Consider the following 17,370-nt stretch of genomic DNA (forward strand, 5'->3'; position numbering starts at 1 on the left):
CCCTACCAAAAGAGCCCAGGAACAAACGGAAAACTGAACAGAAATGTAGGAGGGAGGGGTGTAATACCAGAAGTTCTATAATTTTAAGTGTCCCTATACAACCCAAAGCTGCAATAAATCACATATTGATAAAGATTAATAGCATAGAAAACTGATTAAGCCTAGAATTATAAGTGTCAGAAAGACTGGAGAAGACCCTCTAATTTCATTATAAGGTCCTGCCCACATGCCTAATGAGTTACAGGCTTCAACAACCAAGGTTTTGATGTCATGTTGCAGGCACTCAGTCCTAATTGTAGATTCTTAGCACATTAAATGCCTTCCACCCAACCATTCAGTGTTAATTATTGTTATAGGTGTTGGATTTCATAACCAGAACTCCTAGACCTCTTTAGTAATTACTGTTGTGCAAATTTCTGACTTCTGTAAACACTGTTACAAGAGATCATTTAAGCCAAGCAGTCAGCAAAGCTGATGAACTCTGGAAAGCCAAATCACTGTGTTCAAAAGCAGTTTTGAACAACAGAAGAAGTTACAATTCTGAATAAGACAGGAGCCAAACATTAGTAAGTTTCAACTCCTGAATGTGTACCAACACTACTAGTCAGCTTATCTAGTTTTGTCATACTTTAGACATCTTGGGTTGATACCCAAATTTGAAAGAACACAGGATAATGTCTAATGTGACTATTTAAGGATATTTTAAGATAAGTAGTAGGTTAGTTTTGGAACTTACGTATATGTGTTTGAAATGACTCATGAAGCGACATGACTATAAAAAAATTCACATCACACATACACTATGAAGGAATTTAGTACATTTCTGGTTTAGCCTTGCATGTTCAGTGCGGCAGCACTCCGGCAAACATAGGCCAAATCTTGCAAATATTCACTATTAACCACCCAATAGGTCAACCATCACCTACAGCACTAGTAACAGCCACACTGTGCATGAAAAGATTTACGAGCTTTTAGACTAGAAGCCAGGTGTTAAGACAGCGTTCATTACATCTGTTCAAAGCCTCAGAAATAGGTGACTTGGTCTAGCAAGTAACCTCCCCCGCAGAGGAAGGGACTTGTCTCACCTATGAATACCAGGAACTCCAAGATTATGCCATGTACAGGTCACTGCACCTCCAGAAAGCAAGGTCTTCCCCCTGCAGCTCTTTGGAATATCTATTTCCAATTTCTCTTTTCCACAAGGAGGTGGTCCTTTGTGTTTCTTAACTGGATATTCAAGGTGACAAGCAAAAACCAGCAAAGAGATATAAATGTACTCTTAAATATTTCGTGAGTATACGGTACAGAAACACTTCAGAGAAATCTGGGTTTGGGTTTTTTGTTCATTTTTATTTGTTTTTAATAGTTTGTAAGAGCATGGATTTGGCAATATTTACGTTGTTTTTTTCAATTTTCTAGGTTTAATTCCTTTTGCAGCAGGATACTTGAAGGCAAAAAAAAAAGGCTGCTTTGAAGAAAAACCTAGTTAGAAACAGAAAAATTAGAATTCATTGAATAAAGTGAATAAATGCAGATTGTACTGCAAATTCCTGAAAACAGTGGTAATGATTGGAAATTGCGATGAATGTTATTGTCACATTAAACTATCACAATTTCTAGTGTTAATAAGGTAGTACTCCTACCACTTCTAACAGATCAGAGATGCACACAGCAAAATCTCAGTTTCCCCACACCTGGCCTGTACACAGTTGTATTTAAAACCCAGTCAGTTTTCTTCTTTAAATTGCATAAAAAGGAACTTGGATGATGTAACTTCAGAACACACTGAAACCTTCCCTTATCTTCAACACAGAAATACTCACAGCAGCTGAAGCATGCAATCTGAAGTAAAGATGGTTAAAAGAAGACAAGGGAATTGGTTAGGGAATAGGGGTTTCTTGGCATTCCTTTAAACTATTTCCTGTTCACCCTTGTAGAGTGTAATATAGCCCTAAGAAAAGACATCTGACCTCACTCTTCTCAGCTACATTTAAAAAAAGTTCTAAAAGCAATTTAAATATCAGATTGCACATTCATAAATGAAAAAATAAAGAGGTTTTGCATATTATTGCCTTTGCCTTCCACTAAGACAAGTTGATTTCTTTTTTTAATTTAATGAGAGCTTTGATTTTCCCTGGGAGACGAGGTCAACAGACTAGGGCACTTCCTGTCTGCAGCAACGCCGTGTGCTTATGCAGACATGAGTCTTCTGACAAACAACTGATTTATTTCAAAGAAAGGGTCATTACAATCATGGCATATAGCAAGATCACATTCTTTCCTACTTGTTTTGCTTAATCACTATGGATTACTCAAACATACTTGAAAAGAAGATGCATTTCAGCTGTGTGTGAAAACTGACAATTCATCCAAAATCCCACACACACACTGAAAACAGAGGCGGCATGTTCTAAGTCAGGTTGTGATCATGCATTGACAAAAATTAGGAGAAATCCTACTGAAAACAACTGAGCTATTAAAATGCAAAAGATCTACAATGTCCTGAGCACCTTATCACCAGGAACATAGGCCTCTACTTTTCAGAAAAGATCATTAAAGGAGACTATCATTAGGGCCATTTAAGGCTTCCGTATTTAAAATCACCCTTCTGCATCTTACTTATGGAAGTGTCCATGCAAACCTTATGCAGTCTTATTACACGTATTTGGGACAAACTCAAGTACCCTGCAGAGAATATCAGCTCTCCAGCACCTCAGCTAACTACCTACAGATTTTAAATACCAGGAAACTCATGAGACAAGTGCACACCAGCCAGCAGACATACCAAGGCCAGAACAGTCTGAGGAGTCTCAAGCTATGTAGAGCTGAGAAAGAACTTAAGCTGGGCATGGTAGACGCTGGTTGACTCTCATTAAAAGAATTTACACAGCCCCCATGTTTCCTCAGTACTCCAGCACTGCAGAATTACTTTTCCATCCACCACAATTATCCCATATAACTATTCTTACACACCTTCCCCTTATTTTAAATTGTGAAAGTGGAATAACAAGCCCCTGCACAAGATTACAGAAACTTGCATTGACAGATGAAGTGTTGAGCCCTTCTTCCAATCTTCTAACCCTTCCTTCCTTTACTGCACTAGCTTTACTGTTCAACTAGGAGCTTAAATCACTTCCTGCGAGACTTGCAGTATTCCTTTCCCCTCCCTCTAAATGAGACTGTACTGTTTGTTTACAGCCACCTTGAGTGCATGTAGAAGCTACTTCAAAATGGTTAGTTTGTTTTTTATGTCAAAGAATGTAATTTCATAACTGTGTTTGCTGTACGTACAGAGAGCCAAAACAATCCCACATTCATAAAACTGAAGCTGTTAAGCACTGTATAGGTAATGTACAGTCCAAAGAAAAAACAGAAAAACTATTACTGTTAAAAACAGAAATCTAAGAAAATTAAAATGCTGCCTTGAATGCAGCCATTAAACCAATGAGACTTATCCAGGAGATGGTAGAGGGGAATGAGTGCAAGAATTGTTATTGCAGAAGAGCAGGAAGAAATCTGCCATAAAGTAATATTTATGTATCACTTCTACATAGCAGGCTTTTTTCTGTTATCTTATAGACAGACAGAAACCAAGTCACCATTGCAGGAAACAGACAACTTAGTATTTCAAGAATAAATTATAAACTGATTTAAAATAAAAGTATCAGGATATGCTAAAAGGACAGACACACACACACACACCCCACCCCCCCCCCCCCAAGCAAAACAAAAAAAACCCACACCACCACGATTACAAATCTAAATTGCAGGCACGGAAACTCCCTTGTAGGAATTGGGAAAAATACACCATGGCAGAACAATTACATTCTTATGCTACCAGAAGAAAAACACCAAAAAATGCCAAGTACATTTCAGCTACATAACTTACTAAACTCATCTTCCTGGCCACTGAAGAACACTTATTATGTTCTTCCACTGCATATCAGAAAGTCTCAAACTGGACTCGGTGCCTTCCCTTCAACACCACTGCACTACATGAAGTAGATACCATGTATTTTACAGCTCAAAACAGCAGCCATAGTTGCTTATTTGCCCAGAACTCTGCCATGTGTTAGTGCATGAGAAGAGCCTGGAAACAAGCTTCTATAGTGAGATGACAGTCACATGTTCCCCCAGCTAGCCTGAATTAAAAGAAAAAAAAAAAATAAAGCAAGTTTGGTGGTTACTACCTAATGTGCAATGACTGAGCAAGCATCCATGTTTAAAAATGAGATAAAAACCCCATACCATACATTATACCAAAGTCCTAGTCAATATAACAAACTGATGGTCACCCTTCAACAGGCCTTAAGAAACTTACCTGTAGGCATTTTCACACACAACTGCTCATGTTTGCCACATCCCATTCACTGTATCAGTTTAGCAAGCATTATATAAATGACTTTCTACCTCAAATGATCCTTTAAGGAAAGCAACGTTACTCACAAACATTAAAAAATCCAGCCTTCATCTGACCTCATGCATCTTACCATCATCTGAGTAAATGGATATAGCTGAAGTGCACCACAACAGGAAATTTTCAAGAACTTTTTGCTGTGACATTAATCTGAGCTGATGGTCCTCACAAACACATGGATAACACAACCTTCCTCTTCAGAGCACGACATGCTAAATAACCAGCAAGAGTAATCCAGCTGAAGCAAGACCTGGCTTGCAACAAGGAACCTGCACTAAGAATAACAAAACCAAAACACCCTGAACAACTTCAGGTTTACAAGCAAACAACATATGCATTAAGAAGTGGTATTCACTACTGGAAAAAAAGTCGCTGCCCAACACCAAGCCTAGGGCAGCTTCTTGCAGTACGGCGCTTCAGACACATAGCCCTGTTTGCAGCACCTCTTCCAACATAGCTGCAAGGATGCACAGCCACTGCTGCTTGCACTTATCACACTTTGACACATGATGGGAGACAGCTGTGAGACAAACCCAGCAAAAGCAGAGAGCAACAGGCTGTTTGTACCAAGAGAAGTGGGACAGAAACATAATTGGGTGAGCAAAAAGAAATCCACAAAAATCCCACCCTTAAGTATTCTATTACTTTGCTAGTAAATGCAGTTAACACATTCCAAGATGGATGGAACTTGCAAACCTTCTTCAACAACTACATAAGGCATAAGCACATACTATGCTCTTCAGGTTCCATTAGCCACAGCGAGAATAATTAAAGAACAGTATCCAGCCTCCTCCCCTGATAAACACAAAGAAATAATGTGGTCAACACACAGCCCCCCACAACATGTCTCTCTCTAAATTGGAGAGATACAGATTCGATGGCTGCACTATGTGGCGCTTAAGGAATTGGCTGGATGGTAACATCCAGAGGTCAACGGCTGAATGTCCAGATGGAGATTGGTGACAAGTGGTGTCCCTCAGAAGTCTGTATTGGGACCAGTACTCTTTCCTATCTTCATCAGTGACACAGACAGTGGGATCGAGTGCACCCTCAGCAAGTTTGCAGATGACACCAAGCTGAGTGGTGCGTTTGACATGCCTGAGGGATGGGATGCCATCCAGAGGGACCTGGACAAGCTCAAGGAATGGGCCCATGTGAACCCCATGAGGTTCCACAATCCCAAGTGCAGGGTCCTGCACCCGGGTCGGCACAACCCCCGGTATCAGTCCAGGCTGGGGGATGAAGGGATTGAGAGCAGCCTTGCCCAGAAGGACTTGGGGGTACTGGTGGATGAAAAGCTGGACATGAGCTGGCAACAGGCACTCACAGCCCAGAAAGCCAACCAAGGATGGAGTACATCCATTCCTAATGAAAACCTAATCATAGAATAGTTTGGGTTGGAAGGAACCTTTAAAGGTCATCTAGTCCAACCCCCTGCAATGAGCAGGGACAGCTTCCACTGTGGCTCAGAGCTCCATCCAACTTGACCTGGAATATTTCCAGGGATGGGGCATCTACCACCTCTCTGGGCAACCTGGGTGAGTGCTTCACCATCCTCACTGTCAAAAGTTTCTTCCTTAAATCTAGTCTAAACCTACCCTCTTGTAGTTTGAAACCATTACCCCTTGCCCTATCGCAACAGGCTCTGCTAAAACATCTGTCCCCATCTTTCTTCTAAGACCCCTTTAAGCACTGGAAGGCTGCAATAGGTCTCCCTGGAGCCTTCTCTTCTCCAGCCTGAACAACCCCAACTCTCTTAGCCTGTCCTCACCGCAGAGGTTCCATCCCTCTGATCATTGTTGTGGCCTCCTCTGGACCCGCTCCAAAAGGTCCATGTCTTTCCTGTGCTGAGGGCTCCAGAGCTGGACACAGGAGTCTAGATGGGGTCTCACCAGAGTGGAGTAGAGGGGCAGAATCACCTCCCTCAACCTTCTGGCCACACTTCTTTCAATGCAGCCCAGGATAAAAATTGCTTGTTGCTTACTTCCTGGAAGACCCCCGAGTGATCCCTGTGATCGCACATCTCAAATGGTGCATTTCACTTAGACTTCCTATACAACTGTAAATTATAGATCTGAAATACACATCAAATGGGCAAGGGCACTGAAGGGCTGCCATTGTTCCTATTGAACAGAATCACATCATATTATAAGCAATCACCCCCCAAAACAAAAGAAAAAAAAGGGGGAGGGGAACCACAACAAAACCACAACACACTCTAGACCTTAAAAAGAAGCCAGTGTTGGACAGCCTGCCAATCCTCAATGGACACATAAATTTCTATGCTCCATTCAGGGAAAATCCATGCCCCACTGAAGCCCCACCATACGCTTCACAGGGACAGCATTTTGATTTTAGTTCTTGATTCAAAGCTCAGTCAAGCAGACTGAAGTCTTTCTTCTGACTTCAAAGGGCACTGTTTCAGTCTCTGGATAAGCAGACAGGTTACCCAAGTTTATAAGAGTCCTAAGAGGTTTCCACCACACACAGCAAAGAAGCAAAGATGAAAGAAGAGGTATGCACCTGTTAACAGAGCAGAATAGGTATGTCAGACACATACATATGCATTGGTAACCACATCATTTGCAAAGTTATTAAAGCATCTTTGCTTTTATCATCATCATCAAGTCAATGCAAGGGTTCTGGACAGTTAACTGTATATTTCATCTGAGATATGCACATGCAGCATATGTCTCATGCAATGAGACTCCTCAGACAGCTGTAGAGTAGTAAATTTAGCTTGAGTTTCAAATTATGTTTTGCTAGCTGTATTATGCCACCTCTCAAAACCCAAATAGTATCAAGTAGCAATAGTGTTAGACGCTACACCAGAACAGCACTGAAAGAGGTTCCTACCTCAAAATACTTCAAGGTAAAATATGAAGTCCATGTAAAAAGCAAGCTATAGGAAGAGTACCTGTGGTAAGGATATGTGTGAATACAAGCTGCGAGTCCAAGAGATTAAGATATCCTGCAGCTGTAGTTAAAAAGACATTCAACCACGACGGCCTTCACCAGCACAAAGTTAGCAGTATTTTTAAAAGCTTAAGGCTGCAGCTACTTGTAGATAGTTTAGGTCTAGAAGTAGGAAAAATAGTTCATTAAATAGCTTTTCACATGCCAAAATAACTACAGAAGTTCAGGCAGCTATACTACCAACATATGGGCAAGGACACCATAGCTTTTCCTGGAGCTAAGCCTCAAGGGTTTTCAGGCAGGTAAGAGCCTAGAATAAGATACCTCTAATTTTTTAAGAGCACTTTGTATCTTTCAACATGACTGCAAGCTTCCTATACAATGTGTTTCAAGACCTTTAATCTTTATACAGAATCACAGAATGGTCAAGTTTGGAAGATAGTCTAGTCCATCTCCTCTGCTCAAAGGAGAATCAACTATAGCAGGCCGCTCCGAGCCTTGCCCAGCCAGGTTTTGACCTATTTACATAACCAAATTACAGTCAAGTATGAATGACTACAAATTATTACTGTGAATTGACACAAGGCTAAAGTTATACATTTATAAGTCTGAAATATTTCAAAGGTTCATTAGGGTAGGATCATCTGTTAACAAAACTTGAGCAGTTGTTCATAAAACATTTGTACCACTGATCTATAGCATACATACCAACTGTCTTAAGAGCAAGACAGACACTGTGGTATTACATAGCTTTTTCTCACTAGCAAAGAACTTTTTTAGCTTTCAGACTTCTATTCATCCCACCTTTGTATTTTTCTCTACACAGATCTGCAGTTTTTAAACACTCCCTTAATCAATGTAGCTAACACAAAGTGGTCAAGCCCAAACATCACCCTTCAACCTCACCTTGCCCAAAAAACTGCCCTCAGCCAACAGAAAGCACCTCCTCACAACTGTGTTGAAAAGAATAAAGCAACTCTCCTATAGAGCTACAATACAGGAAGGCCTCTTCATCCTCACTCCTTCTACCTGCCTGCCCCATGCAGTGCTTTGGTAACTTGACCTTTGAAGAAGAAAAGGTACCTTCAATGAAGTGCTGCAAGTTCAGCTCTCACAGCTCTCCCTAAATAACCACCTGGTTATTTCCTGGGCAGAATGGCCCCTGAGACCCTCACTCTCCTCTACGCTTAAGTGTAGAGCTTAAGCTTCATGGATCTTCAGAACACGCAGGGCATGAACCTCAGGAAGATGCAAGTGTGGCAAGCAAGGAAGCAGAAAAGGGTTTGATATGTCCTTAATGCTGGGCAGTTGCCTGGACTACACATAATCAGAAAAGCTTCTTGAAGAACAAGACTAGAAAATATTGCTGGAATGAGGTAAATAAATACATCTCTCATAGCTTAACTCCTTACATTTGTTGTCTGCTCATCTCATTCATAGGCTCCCAAAATACAAGCATAGGATGAAAAGGCTCAAATGTCCAATACAATAAAATGTATGGGTGTTATATTCTTTAGATAATACTACAGCATCTATGCACAGCAAATTGTTTTTTGTTCCTCGTAAAGACAAGACAACAGTCTTCAAACAAAGACTGGATCGTTAATTAAATCCTTTCCTTTACATGAGTTTTAACTGACAACTTTGACAGCTGGACAGATTTTTTTTTTTTTTAATCAAATTAGGCATGAGTAGTGCCAAAAAGGGAGAGTATACATGTACCACAGTAAGAACACACAGACTGCCCACTTATCACACTTTTAATTTATTTTACTTTAACATTTAAATCTTACTAAAGATAAACAAATAAATGAAAAAATTACAACTGCTTTTTTCCAACTCTTCTAAACTCAGGCCTTTAAACTGTTGTGCTCTGTTTAAAGAGACACAAAAGATATGTTTCTACACAACAAAGATTCCTTTCTTGTTACCAATATATTTTAAAATACTAACTTTTTCCAGTTTGTATATGCCAATTTGCCTTTCTTCTTCCTACCCACCCCCACTTCACGCTGCTTAAGTTTGGTATTTGATTTAGTAATGAACAAACTGGCTAGCTTCACGTTGTGGTTCTTCTGCACTTATCTACTACAATTTTTTATATTGTTGCCCATATACCGGGTTTAACTCCATTTAAAACAATTTTGTAATGGGAGGGTTCCTCTTCATCTTTGCAGATGTTTTACATATATTCCTTTTAATGAGGGATCACATGAAGATGGCCAAACCAGCCATCCTGGCATGATCAGAACACAGGTGCAAATTGTTCAGCTTGCCAGGCACCACTTGGGCTGGCAGGGCAGACCAGTGTTCGTGGCCAACCAGTGACTAATCAATGTTTCCTTTCACAAAGTCTCCAACCCTTCCTCCAGCTCTAGATGGGTGAGCAGGCAGCACCTGGGAAAAGGAGACACTTTTGCCTTTCCCCAACCTATATTTACAGTAGAGTCATTAGCCTCATGTCATTCTATGCTAGTAAGAATATGACTCTAGGGGCAATAATAATGGGAGATATTATTCCTCACCTAATTTGGGGCACAAGCATGGGTGGAGGTGGAAGTGAAAAGGAAAGCACTGCAGGAACTACGTGTCATTTCCTCAGGGCAGTGGTTCTGGGACAAACACAGGTGTGGAAAGCAGAACTCAGATGAACACAATGTGCTACCGACAGGACAGAGAAACTGCAAGTGGGTGAGTGAGGTCAGCCCTGCAGCTTTGACCTCACACTCATTCATCCCCAAAGCTTCTTCTGTCTTCAAACACAGGGTTTAAATAGCGTTGTACTTGCTATGCAACTACACTATAAGACTGGCTGATTAGGACTGTAAATGTCCATGATCAAGCCAATCTATGAATGAACAGGCATGGGCCTAGCATCAAACAAAGGAATCATGAATTTAATAAAATGTCATTGCCTGTTATACAGACTAACCAAGACTGTCTGGGAACCCAACCAAGATGTTCTCTGCTATACTCCAAACTATAATCCTGTTTTAGGAAATAACTATGTATTTATTCAAAGTAAGCCAACTCCAACCCAGGTTCTTCTGCTGTAATTCCAAACACTACGGCACAGTTCTCATTTAACCTATTCTCTTTCCTTTCTGCCCCAATCATTTGGAGATGCTGCACGTTCTTTCTAGAACACCTGCAAGTTATCTAGCCTCAAACACTCTACCAAAGCCATGTACTTTCATGTCCAGAGACAGACGATCAGCAGGCATACCACAAGAGCCCAGTTATTCCTTCTCAAAAAAGAGTTACCAAAATAGTAACTCTGACCCTACAGCTTCAACTGTCCCTCTTCTCCCCTTCTTTTCAGACCTTTTCTTTTTCCCTTCTGTTTTCCTCTACCCTTATCTGTAGGTCTTTACTTGCCTTCTCCATTACATTTTCTTTCCACCATTAAAGGAGATGCTACATAACTTACGGTCTGATATTGCCCCACTCACAGAGGGCTCAAGTGCGCCTGACTTACAGTTCACCTGAATAGGGTAATTTTTGAAGTACTCTGCACATGTTCCTATTGTCAACAGTGAAGAAAAGACACTACTTGATGGCAAGAGGTTTCACATTGAACTGACTGCAACAGGCAGCAGGTCTTACTCTATATACCATAGGACTCGGAACATGGTTAACTTCTTTCCTGCACAAAGCATTTAAGCTTTGGCTGGGAGAGCAAGCTGACTAGAGCAGAGCTTTATGCTGCCCAGAACGGGAGGCATGAAGCCAAATAGCTCCAGAGCAGAAACTGGGGTGGAAGATAGGACCTTTGACTCCTGACAGAGGGAGGGAGAAGCAGGAGCCACGGCAAAATAGAGAGAAAAGACTAAGTCTTCTCTTCTCAAGAGGTGGCTGAAGACAATCTATACATTCTAGAGATCAAGTCTTCCCCTGCACACTGTACAGTGGAATCAAATATTATTACTGAAGAACACAGTAAACTGATGGAAAGCTATGATCATGATGATGTGTTTCAGGCTTATTTAATTCAATGCCCAATAAAAGAAGGATACCTAAACATGAATCAAATTTCAGTAGTTAATTTCCTAAATAATTGGGTAAACAACAATGGTCAGACAACATCGATATCTCAGTTTTTAACCAGAGTGAACTCAGTATGGGTTTGGTTTTTTAGGTCACCATTACCCTGAAAGAAAGTAGTACATGTATACAGAGTGGATAGTGCAATTTTCAACAATTCCATGCTTCTTTTCAGGTTAATTGTAGCTTTCAGTGTATAAAAGAATTTTAAGTGCTGTTTAAAGGAGATCTGGTTTATTATTTTTAAAGTTGCCCCCCCCCCAAGTTTTATTGTCCCACACATTCAGTCCAGAGCACCTGGGAACACAGTGATTTCCATGGAATGTATGCCAGCAATCTTTCAGTTCCAGACGCCCATGTAGCATTTTATACTTCCAAAACTGTCAAATAGGAGCCTACTATTTAAAACATCATGCATTAAAAAGAAGTGCCAAGTCTTAATTAGCATAGCATCTAGATTAAGACTGAGATTTTACACTACAACATACCTAACTGCCTCATCATTTTGAAATTTATGGAACAACGATTACACCACAGGCCAAAAAGCAGAAGTTTTCATAAGAACTGCAAACTTTTCAACCCCTGCGTGATAGTACAACAAATAGGCATTTCCAGAAATACCAGAAGTTAGAGCTGGCAATTAGCATTGGGAAATCCCAGCGTATCTTGGCTTTGCTTCTGACAATAGCTACAATTTCTGCTGAACTGCACAGTCAATTTTCATTTTAAAAGACACTCTACTATTTTAATTATTCAGTATTGAAGATATTTGGAAACAAATCCCAATTCTAATCTTCCTCTTGTCCAGTCAACAATCTAGCAACTGGAAGAAAATTGGTCATTGTCAAATTGCAAGACATGTTTTTCAGCTGATCTTCAATACTTGCAGAAAACGGTTCTAAAACTTTTCAATCATTTGCCCGCAGATAGAAGTCAAAGAGTAAAGACAGTCCAACCCATCAAAAAGCCTTCACACAACATGCTTTTTCTAGAGTAATCGAGAACACAGTTAAAAACAAATTACCTAAACAGATCACCTAGGTTCCCACAACATCTTAGCATCAAAGAGCTAGATATTTAAATATGTGTAGGTGCCTAAAAATGTTGATGAGCATCTTGCCATACTTAAGAAATAGACAAAACATGTTTAGACAGGCTTAATATCTTTGCACATTTGAAAATCCTCTTGGCCCTCATCTGCCTGTTTAAGATTCTAGATGCTTTTGAAGTCAGGCCACAAACTGACTAATTATTACAGAAAAAAATCCAATCTCAAGTAAGAGGTCTAATAAGACATCAGTAGCACTGTTCTTATTTTAATTGGATTATTTCAAACTCTGCTCTTCCAAGCAGAAACAGCGAAGAACTTCTGTTTTACTGGGTAAGATATTCATGCTCTCTTGTGTGAACCAGCCACAGACAGCATATAAACAAATTCAAGCTCTGAAGTGATATGATAGTTCCCAATACTACCACACCAAGTTTTTCAAGCGTTATATGTAATAGTGTCTTGCAACTATTAACATGGTCGTCTTTTTAGGTTGTCAGCTTTTAAGTGTTACTAACAGTAGGTTTTGAGCTTGATAATGAGGAGAAAGAGGTGAAGAAAGAACAAAGAAAACATAGCTTCTCAGGCAGAAGAGACTAGTTGCTTTGTCAAGACTTAAGAGCAATTTCTGTTGTTTTATCTACAGACTCTTGAAGTATGCACATCCACTACTTAGCTTCCAGTCCCAGCATTTGCTCCCACCTAGGCATCCTGTTCACCTATTTCTAGACTACAAGCATACTCCTGTTAACTGCACATCACACTTTGACAATACTAATTTGTGACAGAGCAATAATTTAATTCCTCTGCTCCAAATACACATGTACACATGGCAACAGTCACACCCAGGAAGGATCTCACAGCGATTAAGTGTGGCAAGGAAAAAAGATTCTCCAGTTAATCGAGCTGCCTGCACACCCCGAGAGTGAATCAGGTGAGGTACAAGGATGCTGAGCAGCAAAAGACTGAAGTGGAGTCACTCCCATCTAAGAAGTCATGTTCCCATCTCTCAGCTGTGGACTATATCAATTCTGCTAAATACCAGACCTAGCAGCCTTATTTATCTGTGTGTTCCTGTAACTCCTTTGCTGGCATGCCCACCCCTATGCTTTTTAGACCAATAATCTCAGGGTGTGATCTGACAATGTAGCTAAGCCAAGCAACAGCTGCAGAAAAGGATGTCCTGCTGTTCCTCCTACCTTCACCATTCCTCTCAGGGCTGATCCTAAAGTGAGACAGAGCACGGAGTTAACCAGCTAAAACGCACCCCACATAGTAATTTTGCATCACTTTATGTCCCTGAACTGACTCACTGCAGAGTCAGATACCTGCAAAAGCAGAAGGGCAGGGATGAAAGAAGAGGGAGAAGGGACTCCTCTTTTGGAAGCTGCAAGACTGGTGTAGCTATAGCACCAAAGCAAAGCCCTGCAGCAGGGACATGGAGACACATGTGTGACTATCAGCAGTTGTGCCCACTTTCAATTCAGCCACTCCAGAACAGCTGAGAGAGCTTTAATACATCAGTGAAGTTTCCTACACAGTCTTCATTACAGCATACAGTTTTAGGGTATCAGCCTTACTGCTGGAGAAGTGTTTGTGTAATTCCTGTTTCTCACACACACCCTGAAGACTTATTCCTACTCCTCCCTCTCTTCCTATTTTTTAATGCTAACAGTGAGGCACAAGAGAAGGGTACCATTCTTTCCCCCAAGACATCTTCAGTTCTACAAAATAAGACATTAAAGATTTCCTCCAGAAAGAAACACAAGGGAGGTGGGATAAGAAAAAGAGTCCCTCCATCCCTGCTGACTTTACCCTTATCCCCAGTCCAAAAGCAGTTACCAGATCTTATAAATTGAGACACAAATAAGCCTAATTCCAATTAAAACCACCTCTCTTTCTCCTCCTCACAAATTATAGCTAAGGGCAGCTTCTGGAAACTAAAGAGAAGGAAAATTTTCCTTGCTTATCTTGCACAAAATATAGAACAGCTCCTGTTGGCTGTTTTGAATTATGCCCTTAAGGTTTGGCTTCAAAACAGAGGAAACCAGACTGTCATGGATTTAGACTGCTGTGCTCTTAGAGCTGCATATCTAAATTTTAGGTATCTGAAAAATCCTTTGTGGTCAACTTTGTCTCCAGCCAGTAGACAGCAGTAGTATCAAAACAGCAATTACTTTCAGACTCCACTTGGTTTTGGAGAGAGACATGAGCGACTTATCAAGGATAGGTATGTAAGTAATAAGTGAACCAGTGCAATTTATAACAGTAGGTGGACTAGCTGCAGCAAGATCTCGTTGCATCATGCATGTCACTTAGCCTTTGCTCTAGAGCAGCACCCCAGCCAACTAGCATAAAAGTGTGAATGAAGTCATCCTAACACTTCCATAATACCAAGTGTGTTCATGTATTAGCCAAGGGACTGTTCTCATTACTCAAGCAGATGCCTATAAAAAGTTGTACTAGTGTAGGTGAACTCAAAATACCAATTGCTGCTACTCATTGCAACAGGAGCAACCATCTCTGCCCACAAAATTCTAGCAGTTATAAACTGAATGGCACACCAGAGACTTGTGACATTATTTTTATTTGTTGTGAAGTGGCACAAAACACTGGCTGACTCAGTCTGTTGACTAGCAAAGGCCAAATGCTGCTTAAGTAGTTCTAAGTGTTTCCTTCTGCTCCCAAAGGTTAGGTTGACATATTTATCTCATTGATAGAGGTAGTTTTTTTTAGAAAAAGCTCTTGCTAAACTGAAGGAGTAGAGCATCCACCAGTGCTGCTGCTAGGAAGCCAATACAGAACCTGCACCAAGTGCTAACCTGTAGCTGAAAAGACTTTTTAGGCAGTAACCAGCACATCTGCAGATTATACAACAGCACTTCTGCCTTCTTCCCAGTTACTGAAGTGCATTACAAGCTGGCTAAAGACACAACTCTAATGGTGTGCCATAAGACCATCTTTACATCAAAGCACAACCTGCACTACTCCTGAGTGCAGTGTGTAATTTTATTCCTGAACATCAAAACTTCTGAAGAAGCTTCATTTTCAAACCTCATGCATCTTCATCTAACATGGCTGCTCTAGGACCCTGTGGGTCTAGACATGACAAACAAAACATCACTTCTGTCAAAACAGCACAAATTTAGGATGAAGGATGGAACATCACATTCTTCACAGATCACAGAGATTTGTTACAAATTCCAAACAAAATCTGGAAAGTCAATTAGATACAAAGTCACCTACTTCACTGACTGCTCACTCACTATCAAATAAGCATTAACATTAGCATGTGACAAAAAACTGGAATGAGCAGCAGCAGGAAAAGAAAGACTAGAACAGGACTAGACTACGGCAGTTTCGCTGTTCCAAGGGAAGCATGCTTACTATACAACTTCAAGCTTGGGTCTCCACAGATACTACTACTACTAGCAAAAGGCAATATATGATGTGCAACCTAGTCTCTCTAAATGCAGTTCTGAAGACTGGTGACTAGAAATTGACTGGGTCCTGTAGGACCTCCACATTTACATCTGTCTCCCTTGCTGCTCAAGCGTCATATCCACCCTTCTTGTGGCATTACCACTGATAAGCCACAGCTACCCTAATTGCACAGCTGGTTCCTGTATTATTGCTGACAAAGAAACCCTGCCACAGACTGAGGAGTTCTTTCGTTAAGTGCTCAAACGTCACACTGATAAGAATGATAGTATGCCTAGACAGAACTATGATTGGGTAGTAAAGTCCTTACTAGGCTTTAATGCTATACCTGGAACAAAGTTTCAGTCTGGGCACCAGCATACTCAACATAAAGTTCTGCAGACCCCACACATGTGCATGATTCAGTTATAAGGAGCAAGGTAGTGAAATGCCATTAATTTGCATAACAAAGAATTGCACTCCATCTTGAAACAGCCTAGTCCATACTGTACTCAGCTGTTGCCTTTGTGCTTGGAAAAAGTTTTTCTCTGTTACTCATTAACCTACAACCTTATCAAGGTGGGAGTGAAGAATTTGTTTCCAGCATGGAAACCAGCAGTCAAACTCAGCAGAAATACTTACGTCACTCTTCCTGAACTTTGCTTTTAAGCTCTTCATGCTGATCACATTCAACCTTCCAAACCTTTGAGAAGCTTTTTATCCTTCTTCAATATCTAAACAAAAAAGAAAGAAAAATAAGATTCCAACTTGATACTATTCAGTTCACTGGCAGCCAAGTCTGAGTTGAATTTGCATACCTATATCACTCTTTGAGGATTTAGCCCTCAAGCTCTAAAAAAGATTAACAAACAGCTAAGGGCAACTTTCTGTTTCTCCAAACTTAAAAGCAAGCCTAAGTCTGACCACAGAAGAATACAGCAAATCACCAAAAACTCAAGGGTGTATCATGTTATACTAGCTACCTCTCAACATAATTAGATCACCGACATGTTCATACATGCAGCAGCATTGTCTGCCCACTGCCTATTTTAACATATCACCAGGACAGCCACTTGCAAAGCGGGTAAAGCAGAAATAGGCATGCAAATTCATTAAAACATCACTATCCTACAACCATGGGTCTGTACTTGGTAGCACAAGTACCACCACTATTGTATGTGCAAGTCTAACCACCAACCAAATTCAAAATTATACTTAAATCATGCATGACAGATACTAGGACAGCTCAACACAACGCAGATAGAACCATATGAACAAGATCAGAGGTTATCACTAGAAGAACTGTTTCATACTCTTCCCCATAAGAAATGACATGTATTTGTGGAGTGATAGCTGTTTTTGACAGTGCACTACCACAGCCAGTCATGTTCCTCCTTCCTCCCTTTCGAGTGAAGAAAAGCAGCAGTTGCACAAGCATATACAACTATATACAAGCTGCAATCTCTCACAGGGGAAATGGGAGCCAGTGCTTAGGGCAAAGTTTCCTACAGAAAGCTTCAATATA

At 40.6% G+C, this 17,370-nt stretch overlaps 1 protein-coding gene across 1 annotated transcript in view; it reads right to left on the reverse strand.

Moving 5' to 3' along the window:
- LOC104624301 (ankycorbin-like) overlaps window positions 1–16,580 on the reverse strand; it is a gene marked incomplete at its 3' end in the record, with an annotated part of 69,330 nt that extends 52,750 nt beyond the window's left edge. The window contains exon 1 of the mRNA XM_010291638.1: window positions 16,488–16,580. Coding sequence (XP_010289940.1) covers window positions 16,488–16,523 — 36 coding nt within the window. The remainder of the gene's footprint in view (window positions 1–16,487) is intronic.
- Between the last annotated feature and the right edge of the window lie 790 nt (window positions 16,581–17,370).

Source organism: Phaethon lepturus, unplaced genomic scaffold (genome assembly GCF_000687285.1).
Source record: "Phaethon lepturus isolate BGI_N335 unplaced genomic scaffold, ASM68728v1 scaffold2457, whole genome shotgun sequence".
In the NCBI taxonomy this organism is placed as follows: Eukaryota; Metazoa; Chordata; class Aves; order Phaethontiformes; family Phaethontidae; genus Phaethon; species Phaethon lepturus.